Genomic DNA, 15,687 nt, shown 5'->3' on the forward strand with positions numbered 1-15,687 from the left:
TGTCCTAACAGCCTCATTTACAACTACACAAGGAAAACTACATTACCATATTATTAAGGACTGCAAAACCCATGATATAGCAGGCATTCACATTCTGCCCTGTCACCAATTTGCTGCCCTTTATGAGGTTTCCCCAGTCTTCATTGCAAGAGACAATGTAGAAATACCCATAAAACATTTTCTATTTTTAGTCCTAATCAATATCCTGCAATTATTAGAACAACAGGCTGAAAATTATTCCAGGAAACCACTTGGAATCAAAAAGGCCATCTCATTAAAAATCAAATTAAAAAACAACAAGCACTGCACAAACCCATGAGTGAGGTAAACGTGATAAACTAATTTGTCATCCTGAACTGCAACCTATTTAAAAGGGTCCAAACACATGCAGCTTCCTACAATCGCAGCTACACGTCATCCAAGAGTCTGAAACCAAGCTAAAATGCACATTATATACCGAGATGCTCCTTTCCACTAACTACAAATCCAGTAACAAAATCCTTTTCTCCTAAAGAGAAAAATATGCAGCCAGTGTAAGCTCTGAGAGATCAGTACATGCTAACGAACAATACATGCAAATGTATACATGCAAATCATAACAGCTATACATCTGGATCCAAGATGCCAGGTAGACAACAGGACACAGCTTCACAAGAAGCCACATTTGATACGGCATTTCTAAGACAAAATCCATTTTCAATCAAGTGAAGCCCTGCAAAAGCTCTCTACCTCTATCTTCTAGCTAACAAAAAACTACAAAAAGCAATTCAGCTTGAAAAAAAATCAATGCCATCCCCTCCACACCCAAAATTTATTCAGTTTTTTAATTTAGAAAAAGTATGTAAATAAGAAAACAGAAGTTCTGGATAGCTGGGCCTGGGGTTTGAATTTTTTGGGTCTTTTGTTCCTCTAGAAACATGGCTGCTGGTTTCTTTCTTTTTGCATTGAAGGCTTTTTGCTGTTTTCATGAAGCTAATTTTGGTAATATGAATGATTTTTTTTTTTTTAACTGCTTAATTGTACCAACTGGCTTGTTAGTTTTTAAAATGCTATGCTACTCTATCAGCTTTGTGAAAGCACAAAAATCATCATGAATTCTCTTACATCCAGTTTTTGAAATGATACTTAATTGAAGAAGTGTGCAGCATTTGTTTTCTTTCACCTAAAACCCATCAACAGATGAAGTATATTTGAAATAAGGTAATCAATACAGTATTAGTCAATGATCAATTATTTTTAAAATTATAAATTGGCTTATATCCTCTTATCTCAGCATTGCAAGTAGTATGCTATTCCAAAAAAGCTTTATTAATGAAAACTGCACACTCCCATTTGCACAAAATGGAAGTTGTAGAACCAAAAAAAATTTACTGTGAATGTTTTAGGTTATAGCAAAACCTGAGATGTTAGAATAACAAAGTGGTATAAGAACCCTGTGACATAACAGGCACTATTTGTTCAGCTGGTACTGAAAAAGACTGCATGAACATGCATGTGCCCTGAACTTTTACAGGACACAAGAGAATGTTCTACTTATAAATGCTAATGAAAAAGAATTAAATGTGAAATTCTAGTCTCACATTATTAAAAGTGTACTTTTAAATCCTTTTTTTTTCCTTTTAAAAAATAAAATTAAATTAAAATATAGTGATTTAGTATGTACAATTTTGAGGGTATTTTCCCCCTACTCCACAAACAGTAGAAGGTTAGAATACACTAACAGAGCAAGACATAACTGTCCTTTGTTACGGGAAATAGAGTTAAAGGGAAGCAGCAAAACAGTGCAAGGAAGCATAGGAGCATAGATTCATATATCTATGAATAGAGAACATAACTTCCTCTTTCCCAGCAAGAATAGGATTTCTATTTTAACAAATATCTCAGACTCAGAGGCTGCTGAGAAAAATCCAATAAAATGGAAACATTTATAAAAATTCAGTACACTAGATTCATCTAAACTGTTTGAATTTACTTTCAAGACTGGTCTTTTAGAAGATACATCATTAAGTCTGAGAACTTACAGACTTAGTTTTCATGTGACCACCCTAAAATTCAAGAAAATGCACTGCTAATCCTTCATTTTGTTTGTTCTTTATGATACATAGTTTTGACTGCCCTTTTCTGTCCCATTAGGATTAAACACAGAAGATGAGATGAACTTCCAGACACCCTCAACACATCTACAAGAAAACTCTTACTAAGCACCTGAATATTAAAGTGACACTTGCAGTAATTAAGACCTTTGTATTATAAATAATATAAAGTTCCAGTAGGGCAATTTTTTTTCCTGAGCAAAAGATGGTCAGAATTTGTAAAAAATACTACAACAGGTTTTATCACATGACCGTTACAGAGTACTCTGGTCTGTTGTAAGTAATCATATAAAGCTCTAAAAATACAAGAATCCTTTTGCCAACCACAATGCGGTGCCTCATGCGACAAAAATAGAGCAGGCATGCAGTTTCTTTTTTCCAATAAAGCTACAGGGCAATTTTCCAGAAGAAGAACGGATTTGGAATCTTATTACAAAGACTTCCAATTAAAAATCACCAATTAAAAGGAAGATGGCCTCAAGCACTAAGTCTCTAAAAGTGCTTGTCAGAGAATTGTGGCAGCTCTAATGAAAGCAATTAGTAACTCAAGTTTTTAGACTGCTACTTCTGTATACAAAAAGACTGTTGCAAAGGTTTTGAGGTGCCTACCCTAAGTTACAGAAGCAGTACAGCATTTTATTGACATTTTGAAGTCAGACTTTATTACAGTAATTAATTGTCTATGGTTACTACTTCTAGTGGACAATGAACTTTATTCTGTGACAAAGAAACCCCAAACTTCAAGTCACATTAATCAGAATGGCTAGCAGAAATAAAAATCTAAGCAAGTTGGTATAAATATGGAGAAAATAAGAGCTTCAGGATAAAAATCTCACAATTTGCCAGCCTTCAGGGACACCTTTCTACAGCGAGATAGAGGTCATCATGAAGTTGTGTTGGCTGTGCAGCCATTTTAATACGGTCAAGGACTTTGATTTAAAGTTGCACAAATCCTTAGATTTTGTTCAAGCTTATGTTATGCGAGCACAAGAAAGCACTTCACAGTTGCTCAACATTTGCAACCCAAAGCATGTAGTAGCATTAGCAAACATGAGTTTCTGAAGAAAATTTACAAGGTATAGAGAGCCGAGATTCAGAAGTGAGATGGTGTAGTTAGAAAAACTGTCACAGAAACTTGTATGTTACTAATTGCCAAAAGCCATGTTTTCTTAACAAAAAGAACAGAAAAGCAACTTCAGTCTAGAGGCATGACATATTTAGACAGTTCTACTCCAATCCATAAAAACTGGAAAAGTATACCTCCATTTTTAACTATTGCTTTTTAAAATGTTTTTCATATTCATTCTGTACTATCTTTCCTCATTCTGCAGTTACTAGCGAATTTGAATAAAAACACAGAAAATCAGGCCAGACAGAGAGACTGCTAGGACCAGCATTTCTAAGTAACTATTTCAAGACATACTCATGCTAATATTGATAGAAATTTTAGAATATTTTTTTTTGTGTTTTACAGTTGTTAGATTTTCATTTTTAGATTTTTTTAAACGTGAAATAGCAGTCATCTCCAGTCACATGGGACTGCTATTATTCACAGCAGCACCTTTGCAAATACTGTCAGTATGAAAGCAGGGTCTCCTCTCTGTTCCCAACCCAAAACGAGAGGCTCATTTAGCTAAGGCTGGAGAATATATTAACAAGATGACAAAAGGGCTGCACTGCTACTATCCTATTTCATGGTAATTCCTTTGAGGATGAAAAGAAAACCAGTTTCTCGAAAAGTCAAGCCACAAATATTAAGTTTACTTCAACTATTTACAACTAGAAGAACTATATTAAGCGTTTAATAAAACATTAAATCTCCATTTTGTTTTCTTGGGTATTGTAATTACAATACCCAAGAAAATAATTTAAAAATTTGATTCTATTTCCTTAAGGTGGATAACTGACATTCTTCAGTGAACTCTGAATCAATTTCTACCTCTGTGAATACAAAAAGTCAATATCTAGGCAGACAGTCAAAAAGAAAAAGATGGGTATATGCTGAATCTTTGTAATCTAGTGTTGTTAACACATACATCTTCAAAGACTGAAAATACAGTTAACAAATGTACCTAAAGTTTGTATGAAACGAAATTTACGAAATCTTTAGGAAAAACTAACTATAAAGCTAATTCCACCGGAATTGATCTATACCATGAAATTACCTACTGCTTTTCAGGAAAGCAGTGTCTAAAAATGTAGTCAATTACACCTCTTCACCTCACAGCCAGAGCATATTTTACAGAGTTGCTTACATTTCCCCCACTTAAGAAACTGGTAAAGCACAGGAAATTTTGCAGACTGCTGTAAGCCAATTTTGAGGAAAATCTTTAAATTACTGAAGCAAAGCAATAGCAAGAACATTTTTAAAGCGATAAAAGAATTACCACCAATATAGAAAGCAATGCTTAATGGAGATAGCCTTTTTAAATTTTTAATTAGTTTACTTACTCTTATATGTAGGATATATCTAGGTATTACTTCATACCACCAGAATGAAAAAATACTAATTACTGTAAACAAAAAAGGATATCATTCCAAAACCAGAAGAACCACGTCACGTACATCCAGAATTTTGTTGCCAAGTATATTCCAAGAGGCAGTGCACTGTGCATGGAGTGATCAAAGAATGACCTGTAAAGTAGGAGTAATGTCGCATGATAAATTTCGATTTATAAAAGCTAAGTCCAGAACAACTGCTTCTGAAAAACATTTCCCACTAAAATATGTACTATATGGGATATTGCAAACGTGCTATAAAAGCATTTACCTCACTTTTACCTTCAAAGTTCATGAGAAATTTGTGTTTTCAACCTCTCCAGATGAAGGGTCATGACTGAAAGTTAGTTAATTAAAAGTGAATAACAAGAACTGGACAAGAAGTGTTGAATGAGTAAATACTCATGCTAAAACTACACTGGGAAAGCAGTCAGAAACCTGTGAGATTCTTAGCCTACATAGATAGTAGTTGCAAACTACATTTACTTATGAGATTTCAGTGCTAAAGACATTTTGGAAATCCATACAATGACAATTACATGTTAAAATTACTTCAGTAAGAAAAAATAACTTAAGAGACCTTGGTGTTATCAGCCTACATACTTGAAATAGTTCACATTCTTGATTCTTTTGCTTCTGTTACAATTGCCAACAGAACATCAGTAAAAAAAAGACAGATTAACTAATTTCCCATCTCACTAGATTTGCCAAGTTCTAAAACAGAATGCTAGTACTTTAAAAAAAAAAAAGCCATCAGAAGTATTTTCACCTTCTTATACGTTTGCATTTTAAAGACTATTCTGAATAACGTTGAATATAGTGGAGACAAACTAGGTTAGTGAATAGGTTATTCCACATTAAAGAAAAAAATTGCTAAACGTATCAGAAGTCACACTCTAAACTGCTAAACTCCTCGAAATAAAACTTCTTCCATCATCTGTCTAAATGTTCTTACATTGATGCATTTTTCTTTTTGTCCTGGTGGTGCCCTCAAGGCTGCCACAGACAAATGTGTGCAACAAGTAGTTTCCATCTCACTTCTTCACTCCCTTGCAGTAACTGTGTCTTCTCATGGAAGTTTATTAGGTCTTTTGAGAAAATCCTATAAGGAAGGTGAGCTAAGATGGTAAGTAATAAGTGAATATACATTTGGACACACAGCAGTTACTCAGCAGTAAACTTTCAGCAATTTCTGTACATTATTTTTGTGTGTGAAGAGTATGGAGGAAGACACAGCTAATTAGCTAAAATTCATCAGGGAAAGGACATACTACTAGAATAACAGCAAAACTTTCATTCAAACCTGGGCTTTGTGAAAAACACTTTCAAAAGTATTTATACTAAACATTAAGCAAAGGGTAAGAGAAAGTAAGAATGTTAATCCTGAATATCTGTCAGGGAGGTCAAAAATATAAAACTTGACAAAACATAGATCTCAAGAAACATGAAGAAATCTTACCCTTGCTTCCTGCAGGAAGCGTGGTTAAGGATTTGCATTGCCAAGTAAATTATTTGTGGAAGCAAGTCAGCAAATTGCACAGCCTCAGAGATGACAAAAAGATCATCTCCAAGATCATGGAGGTACAACAGCTTGATGCCCCTTATCCCCCTCCCAGTGCATGAAATTCACTAAGACTCATGAACTTGGTTTAAGGAACAGATATATTTTCTTTTCTTCTTTAAACAGAATGGAAGGAGAAGCAAGTGGTTCTAATAAACATGACGCTCAATGCCAGAAAAGCAGAAAGCTCCTAAGTATAAAGATACAATAAGTTCTTTTATACATGCCACAGTAAAGTAAGACAGATGTAGTCTGCAGATCTTGAAAATCCATTGGAGCATGCCTGCATGTGTATGTGTGTGCATGTGTATACATAGGTGCATTTACTGATATTTAAAGTAATCACAAACACAACTTTTTAGTTGTGATTTTTATCTAATCTTTATGATTAGGTAAAAAATTAAAAATACTATTAGAAAGCAGCCTTTTTCTTTAGTCACCCCTTTCCACAACAACAGAAGCTACAAAATCTGACTCTGACTCTGACTTAATTTCTCTCCATAGATCTCTTTAGATGCCTTTGGGTATTTCAAGTCTAAAAAAGTAGGTTTTAATAACAGATATCTTTTTTCTATTCCTTTCTAGTAACTTTCCCTTTGACTGCTTTTTGCAAAATTCATGCTGATAACTCTTTGTAGACAGACATTCAGCTCCCTCCTCTGGATAATGACTGAATTTCTGTTTTGCTGTTAGCTTCTATTAGCTCAGTGGTATTCACCCAAGGTAACTCTCTGGCTATTTGCAAGGCAACAGAGCATTACAAAAGCTAAAGCTGCACATGACCTTTCCCAGAAATAGTATTAAAAAAAATTCCAACAAAAAATAATGTTGCATGTCAAAAAAAATAGAAATTTAAGATTATTTATTCAATAAAGATGCCAGCAAAACACTTCTTGTGTGCACACTAAACAGAGTGTCCTGATAAAACACTTACTTTGAAAGAAACTGCACCATAGCCCAAACGCCACCATACATCAGCCCTTTAATGAGCCAAGAATCAATGTCTAGGTCTGCTATAAACCCAACCAGCCAAATAACTAGGAAAGGAGTTCCCAGCATCACCTTCTGACGGAATTCCTATATAGAAACAAATATCAGTAAGTAACTCTATTTTCAGGAACAGATTGTATAATAATATTTTATAATAAACAGGACAATCACAAAAACTTAAATAAATTTTCAGGAAGCTTGACACAGGGGGAGGAATCTTCATAAATTTTTCTCTTCCTAAATTTACATGTCTCCAATAAACGTGCAAGAAAAAATATTCCTAAAATTTTACAATAAATCAGTAATTTTACATATTTGTTTTAGAAGAACTGTCTTGTAGAGACTTTGCTGTAAATTCAGAATAAAGACAACAGTAGCTCTTTTTTTTAAGAATCTGTCAAAGTGTATAAACTACTACAGAGCACACGGTAATCTCAGTGACCTTTGAAGACTGCAGTTACGTAAGTAATAGATAAAGTCATACTGAAGTGTCTATGAAGAAAGATAGGACTTTTTTTGTCTTATACTATGTGGGTACAATTCCTGATGAAGGCACTGAACTCTTTTGAGATATTCAAAGCACAGTCACAATGCACATGTACACACAACGCAATACACAAATCACTTAAAGTCAGTAATTACTGCATTACTATATTATCACAGAGTTAAAGCACAGTCTGTAGCCAGTGCTTTAACCATCAAGATGCAATGTATCTTTAAATCAAGAAGTTGTAACAAATCAGGGATAGCAATATTTAATAACCAGAACAACACTCTGACTGGTAAAAAAAAAAAATATTAACTCTAGATGTTTTCAAACTATGGGTGAGTTGACAGTTCTTCATGCTAGAGCATTATGGTACCCGTTGTGCCCTCATTTCTTGCCTCCTATCTGCAGGATTAAATAATAACCTGAGAAGAAAAAGGCCTCCACATTAGAGATTCATACATTACATTATACAGCCAAGATTGAACGCTCCTTTAATTCAACACAAAACACTACGTAATTAAAGAGCAGATCAGAGTTTAGGATATCTAAAATGCTTCTTTCCTTAGATACTTGAAAGTCAGCTTTGTGAAAGTCTTAGCTGTCACCAACAATACCAAAACCACTGGGTGTTTTCCTAACATTTAGTTAGCACAAAAACTAAAGGTAACTGTGTGAAAGCTTAGGGGTTTTTTTCCTCCTGCCTTGAATAATATTTTTTTTCTTTTGCAATTACTTTTGTCATAGAAAAAAGGTGTTGCCTAAAACTGAAAGGTAGGGAAACCACAGTACTGAACTGCTTACCTTAAACACACACGCCCCCAAACCAACAGCAGCAGTAATAGTGTGTTATACTATTTCTTACCTTATCAGCTTTTAGTTTTCTCAGAAAGGATGGACTGTCATATCCCTTCGCCTGTCTTGCCTCCTGTAGGTGATTGATCATCCAAACATTTTTCCTCTGTTTTGCTAGATCAAGTGGTGATTCTCCCTGCCAGGAGTATAAAAGTGGGAAACATCCAATTTAAAAATAAAATGCATTCAGAGCACTTTTGAAACAGAAGATTGGCAGGTAAAAATAATACATTTTAAATCAGTTTAAGCTACATTCTGGCATACTTTTTGCTCTGCAGCTTACTTGACACCAAACATCATTCATTCCTTTTGGTCTTTTTCCTTCCCTCATTACTATACATGCGTGGACAAGTATAATATTAAATGTGTAATCCTGACAATACATATGTCCTGACATAGCAATAATTGTTGCCTTTGGCATAACACATTTTTGTTTCACTGTTCTACACACAGTCTACTAGTCTGTAAATGAAAGACTGTGCTTCCCTCTCAGCTATTGACAGGCAGCAGAAATCAAGCAAAGAGTAAGAACTTGTGACCCACTGGATCATGGAAACTCTCCCGGTCTAAAGCCTGACTTCTCAGTTAATTCTCTGCCTTTTTGGCAGAGTGAAGTTATTAATATCATGGAATGTTTCTATAACTGTTTTTTTTCCACAAACTTGATGTTCTTATAATCATCTCAGTTACTGAAGTCCTAGGAAGAAAATGGGAAGGAATAAACTGCTTATGTCCAACTTATTCCAAAACTCTGAGCTTTTATGCTTAGCTTGTGCTTCACGTACTTGGGGAGCTAAGCCAGCAATTGTCCATGCCTTCTCCTTCCCTACTTTCAGAGAAGACTGACAGACAAAGCAAGAGAGAGACAGAGAGAGATACAGGGGCCAAAGGTGCCTACCAAACTGTTTTGATTTTATTGCTTTTTAAACATTTAGGAAGAGAGCTAAATGAAAGTTATCAACTGGGTCTAAAATTATAGAGGAGGCAAGAGACAACCAATTGCAGGTACCTCCAGCTTCAGTTTTGCATTTGACTCCTCCTCTCTTCTACTGGAGTTAACTCCCCTCCTAAACAAACCATTCATGGAGGCTTGAAAAATGGCTGAATCCTCCATCGCTCGGCCCCCTCCTAAAAAAAAAGTGAGACAGGTACCAGAAACTGAAATTACCCAGAAAGGGCAATAATTACTACAGACAGAAGAGATTTCAAAGATTAAAAAAGTGCAGTTAGCTACCTATATCCCATAGAAAGATAATGGGAATTGAGTACTTAACTGTCATTTTTGACTTTGAAATCTTGCTCCAAATCTCTAAAAGGAGAGTAAATAGCACAGACTATAGATTATGTGAAGCTTTTTGCTACTTAACAGGATCTTGCACTCCTTCTTTGTGAGAAGTTTAACTAGCCAAATCAATTAAAAAAGAATAATCTTCTGACTTAACTTGGCTTCCATGTTGTTTAGCCAGATGCCTAAGAAACAGATTAAGTTAACTCCACCCTCAACAGAAATGCCTGAAATCAAACTATGGTGCCTGCTTCATCACAAATTTAATAGCACCTTGAATTGCTAATACCTGGAAAACTCCAGAGATGCTGTTGTTTTAATATCACCTTATATATCCAGACTGTAAAGATTACCTGTAGACAAGCAATCCCCTCTGGGAGTTGATCTCCCAAGTAAATCCTGAAGTTGTCTTGGGGTCCAGCTGAGCATCCCTTCCACTAGAGGGCCATGAGACACCTAGGAACTGCCTAGATAAAAAGATTGAGGGAGCTTTAAAGAAGTCTTTGACTATGCTTCTCATCATCTGGCCATTTTCATATTTTCCTTGTATTCACAGAGGTGGTGGACATCTGACTTCTTTAGAAGCCAAAAAAAAAAACCACAAAACTGGGGAACTTAATCTAGTAACAGAGTTTGCCAGCAGGCAATAAGGCTTCAATAGAATATCTTTAAAGTGTTTAGATATAAAGAATGACCTGAAGAGTCATTACCATAGGGAACTTTACATGTAGACTGTCACAGACATGCCCACAGATATACTGCATAGTCAAGAATCTACATCTCAACTCCATTCAATGATTCATTAACAGATTTAAAAAAAAAAAAAAAAAAAAAAAAAAAAAGTCTTTCTTAAACCATAAAAGCTCCTTTAGGTCTCTATCGTTCTCTAGTCAAAAAAAAAAGGAGAAAAGGAGCTTCTGCTTATATTTAAATAAAATTTACAGGCTTCTCTCTGATCCGAGTGACAAACTGAGTTCCTGTGAAATCCTGTCTTCATCTGCCCAATCCATCTACTGGTACAGCAAGATAATTTCCCTAACAAAAAAAAAAAAATAATCAACCAAACAAAAAAACCACTCTGACTACTGAAAAGCAGCTTCCCGCTCCAACTGCAATCCAGTTCTCAAGAAGGAAAAAGAATGTATCTTACTACCAGAAAAAAAGTATCATTTTCTTATACAGCATAATATAAACAGAACAATTAACACAATCAGGACAAACACACTGCTTGTATCAAGCTTTATTCTAGAATAAGAGTGTTATTGTTCATACACATCTCCAATTGTCATGCAAAGTAAGGAGAGCATCTTAGTGATGACTGATGACTGACTTCAATTCCTTCCACACCTAGGCGGCCAGCAGCATGGCCTTTCTAACACAGACTGCCTACAGCTGATAACAAGGTCAAAGCTTTCACCTAGCACTTCAGCCACTTCACAACTTCAAAAAGATAAACGGCTCTTAGTTAATGTATTTCTTTAACCTTAGCTGTCTTACCACCATTCTTGGTCAATTCCATGGGCTTTCTGAGAAAACAACTCACTAAATGCTGCAGAAATCTGGAAGTGACTGCAACAGAAAGGAGCCTTTCACTATTCCTTTTATTTCTGGGAAAACATGAGCCAGACACTTAACAATCACTTTTTGTCTCGAAGAAAACTTTTTCTGCTGAACAGTCAGAGAAGAAGCACAAAAACAAGTCCCTATACCTATAAAAATCAATCAAATTCTTATGTTTCCTATATGTTTACTATCATCCCAATCAGCATCTGTTACAAAGCCACCGGCAAGATGACAAAGCTTCCACTGCTAGAATGACTTTGATCCTCTGAAGATCCTAGAAACCTGGAATGACCTGCAAGAAACCTAGACTCCACTGCAGAACGCAGGCAGTGGTTAACGAAACCAGGCACAGGTCTTCTGGCACGACTGGAAAGCTATCATGATCCAGTAGGTTCAAACCCCTATTTTCCTGCTGACTGCTGCTGTCTGTCAGTAAAGAAGGAGAAACCATGAACTGCTTCAGGCTAGCAGGTACTTTTTCATTTGGCCAAACATATGAATTGTTATTGCGGATTTAGTAAGGGTCCAGAAATGTAGGTAAGATGATGACTTTAAAACTCTAAATACATTGATCAGTCTGCCAAGGGAAGCAAGGTATGACACACTGATTTTTGTCCACAAAAATACCTTAATTTTCACCATTATGTAGCATAGAAAAAAAGCTTCTCAACAGTTCACAAGAAGTAAGACTAGAAGTATAATTCATCCACACGACTGACCTTACAGACCAGGAATAATTACTATATACTCACATCAGTACATGCAAGAAGCTAGTTGATTTGTTTTAAGCACATGAAAAGCCGTGTGATTTTTCTAATGAGTTTTCATTCATGATCGTCAGTATTTCTATATTCTAAAGTGGATGTAGGACCTAGAAAACTACTAGCAAAATTTGACAGCACACTTAAAAAGACTGTTCCATGCTGTTCAAGGAAACGTGTGTGTGTATGTGTGTGTGTTAGCATATTTCTATTAATATTTCTATCACTTGTGGCCAAGGAAAATAGGCCCTGGACATCTTAATCAGTAGGGAAAATGGTGAAAGGTCAAATTTAATTAAGTATTTAACATTTTATAAATGTAGACTTACAGCTGTATTTTCCAGTATAATCACTCAATCTGTAACACTCATTAAATGGAAAATACAAATATTTGAAGAGAAATCAAGAATTCTTTTTCTAAAAGGAAATTCTTCTCTGACACCACAGAAGAAACAGCTTGGGTAGTGAAGTGCTTCTAATTTGATGTACAGAATAGTCTGGAGGCAAAGGACAAAACCCCATTCAATAGGTACATCTTCCACTGCTGGAGAAGCTCTTATAGACTCCAAGTCTGTGGGATAAATTCTAACAGCTGCTTGGCTGGTCTAACATATGCTAGGGATGGGCTCTGTTAGTGCTGAGTCTAGCTTTGCCATTAAGAAGTTCTAGTAGAATAACTGGGCAACTTAAAGTTCTAATGCAAAAAAGAGCCCATTTTCTTATTTTACTCCTACTGGTATTTTTAGGCCTTTAACTTCCTCACTGTCACTGGGAGATATACTGGGGCATGTGTCAGCTATCTGGAAGAGGACAGAGATGTCTCACATCTCACTCCAACAAACAGTAACCCCAGAACTTCTCTACAAGACATTCAGTCAGATTTCCAGTTTTCCATCCAAATGCATGGGTCTCCAAGCACGCAGTCTAATTGCATATACTTGCACATAACCATTGGTAAATTATTTACATGAGTGCTTTTGAAGGCTCTTATTTCTGCCTCAAAGCACTTACAATAAAAACAGACCGAGTGTTTACCTTTATATTTTGAGCATCAACATTAGCTCCAGCTTCTAACAGAAGACTAATAACTGTAGTATTTCCTGCAAGCACAGCCCAGTGCAATGCCGTGTTTTTGTGGTATTTGTCTCCAAGATTAACAGAAACATTAAACGTAAGTAGTAATCGGGTTGGATCCACACTAGAAAAGAAAATTCTTGTTAGATCTACAGAAGATGAACTCAAATACATAACAACTTATTGTTAATCAGTTCAATTTCTCTAAAGAATGTTGATCAGATACACTATGTAATAGTAAAGTAACATTTTTTGCTTATGATTATGAATGACTCAAATTCCTTTCCCACCAAAGATCCACCACAATTCTGTTGACTTTTAAAGGAACTCAGTCAAACAGCTTGTTCTGGGATGTCATGAAACATATTTGTTATACAATTCTGTTTTCACGTTTACCAAAACCTAACAGTAGTAACAGATTTGTAAAAGCATGCACATGATTATATACTTGGCAGATAACAATGAAAGTTCAAAACATGTTATATTTCCAATTCACATTCCAAAAGATGAAAATAAATAGGATTACAATGTTGGTAATGGTAAGTATTTGTAAAAGCTAGCCTATGTTCCTCTCAACAATCAATGGTGATAGGCCTTTCTGAGCAGGAATTTAATTCAGACAGATTTGCTCTTTGGAGAAGTGTTATTTTACACCAACTTTTTCCAATCTTCTTTACTTTGTAAACTAAAAGTTCATATTAGTGAGTACTTCTGCATAATATCCTCTCTTTTGAATTGTACCGCTTTTGCCTGGGATCAAGTTAATCTTCTTCATAGTAGCTCCAATGGTGCTGTGGTTCTGGATTTGTGACCAAAATGATGTTGATAACACACCCATGTTTTGGCAACTGCTGAGCAGTGCTTACACAGCACCAAGGCCTTTTCTGTTTCTCACGCTGTCTTGCCAGTGAGCAGGCTGGGGGTGCACAAGAAGCTGGGAGGGGACACAGCTGGGACAGATGACCCTAACAGACCAAAAGGAAATTCCAGACCATATAATGTCATGCTCAGCAATAAAAGCTGAGTGAAGGAGGAAAGGGGGACATTTAGAGATATGGTGTCTGCCTTCCCAAGTAATCGTTACAGGTGACAGAGCCCTGGTGTCCTGGAAATGGCTGAACACCTGTCTGCCCATGGGAAGCAGTGAATGAATTCTTTATTTTGTTTTGCTTGGGTGCGTAACTTTTGCTTTAGCTATTAAACTGTCTTGATCTCAAACCACAAGTTTTCTGACTTTTACCCTTCTAATTCTCCTCCCACATTCTACTGGGCCAGAGGGAGCAAGTGGCTGTGTGGGGCTGAGCTGCCTACTAGGGTTCTCTCACAACAATCATAAAAGAAGACAAAGTGGCAAGTGTGGGAAGAACATTGACTAGTTAAACCAAAAAACAACTTTCTAAAAATTCAAAACCAATAACCACTATACACCACTTAGATAACATCAAGAGAAAGTCTAAAATGCAATGAGATATTACCTATGTGTTCTGTAAGCTGCCCACATTAAAGGTGTCATTCCATTTTGATCCATCATATCTACATCCTAAAAAAGGAAAAAAAAAAAAAAAACAACTGGTGAGTAAGCATGCTCAAGATCCAATAGATACAAGGTTTGCAGTGAGAAGCAGAATTTTAAGACTAACCAACATAATTAGAGAAAATCTGTCAACTTTTAGTATGTAATAAAATAATATTTAAAAAATTAAACTAGACATTAACAACACCATTGCAAATATATAATCACTTCAATGTATTTCGGAAACTAAGGAACAGTCACGCTGTATAATCCTAGTCATTTCTCTCTTACTATTAATCATCAACATTAAAGACCTATATAGATGCTGTACTATTGCACTCAAAGCAGGAGAAAACTAAAATAACGCACCAATATTTAATAAAATACTTGATAAATTAACATAAATACCATGAGCTGGATCCTACACCCTACTGAATGCTAGCTGTATCTATTTTTCCACTTGCAAAGCAATTTTCCTTAATTTGCTCAGTATATGAAGTTATTGGATGCCAGAAAACTTTTAAATTAAAACAAAAGCCATTAATGGTAACAACCCACCCAGAAATAAAACTGATCTATAATCAAGTGGTGACTGAACTGATGGCTAAAAATAAAGAAAACATTATGTTAAACAGAATATAGCCACAGAAAACCAAAACAGCACCATCCAGACAGTTCTTTTAAATCCATCAGAAAGGATCTAATACCTACAGCGTTTTTTCCTGTTATAGATCCCTGCCTCACTAACATGGAGGTTGGTAATTCCTAAATACATTGAGACGGCTTAGACTCTCAAGCACATTTGGGCAAGTTCCACAGACCACCACTAACAAAATTACTCTAAGCTAACTTAATGCAAGACCTGAACAATTTTCCTCAGAGGCAATAGAGCTATGTCAGTATTTTCTATGTTACTCCCCTCAGTCTTTACTAGGAAAATTAGGTTGAAAGTTTTACAGTAAAGTCTTTTGCTACAGAAACTACTGACAGAAACCCAGAAAGCGGA

The 15,687-nt window shown here is 35.7% G+C and overlaps 1 protein-coding gene across 2 annotated transcripts in view; it reads right to left on the reverse strand.

Annotated features, from left to right (window-relative positions):
- Positions 1-15,687, reverse strand: part of ZDHHC17 (zinc finger DHHC-type palmitoyltransferase 17) — a 75,606-nt gene that overhangs the window by 19,666 nt on the left and 40,253 nt on the right. For both annotated transcript variants that reach the window (XR_006165308.1, XM_042792475.1), the window contains exons 6-10: positions 14,644-14,708; positions 13,130-13,292; positions 8,496-8,621; positions 7,088-7,230; positions 4,627-4,727 (exon numbers count right to left, since the gene is read on the reverse strand). Coding sequence is in view for 1 of the 2 variants with exons in the window: in XM_042792475.1 (XP_042648409.1) it covers positions 4,627-4,727; positions 7,088-7,230; positions 8,496-8,621; positions 13,130-13,292; positions 14,644-14,708 (598 nt within the window). In the remaining variant the exon portion in view is untranslated. The remainder of the gene's footprint in view (positions 1-4,626; positions 4,728-7,087; positions 7,231-8,495; positions 8,622-13,129; positions 13,293-14,643; positions 14,709-15,687) is intronic.

Source organism: Tyto alba, unplaced genomic scaffold (assembly GCF_018691265.1).
Source record: "Tyto alba isolate M040663 unplaced genomic scaffold, T.alba_DEE_v4.0 Super-Scaffold_2, whole genome shotgun sequence".
NCBI lineage: Eukaryota > Metazoa > Chordata > Aves > Strigiformes > Tytonidae > Tyto > Tyto alba.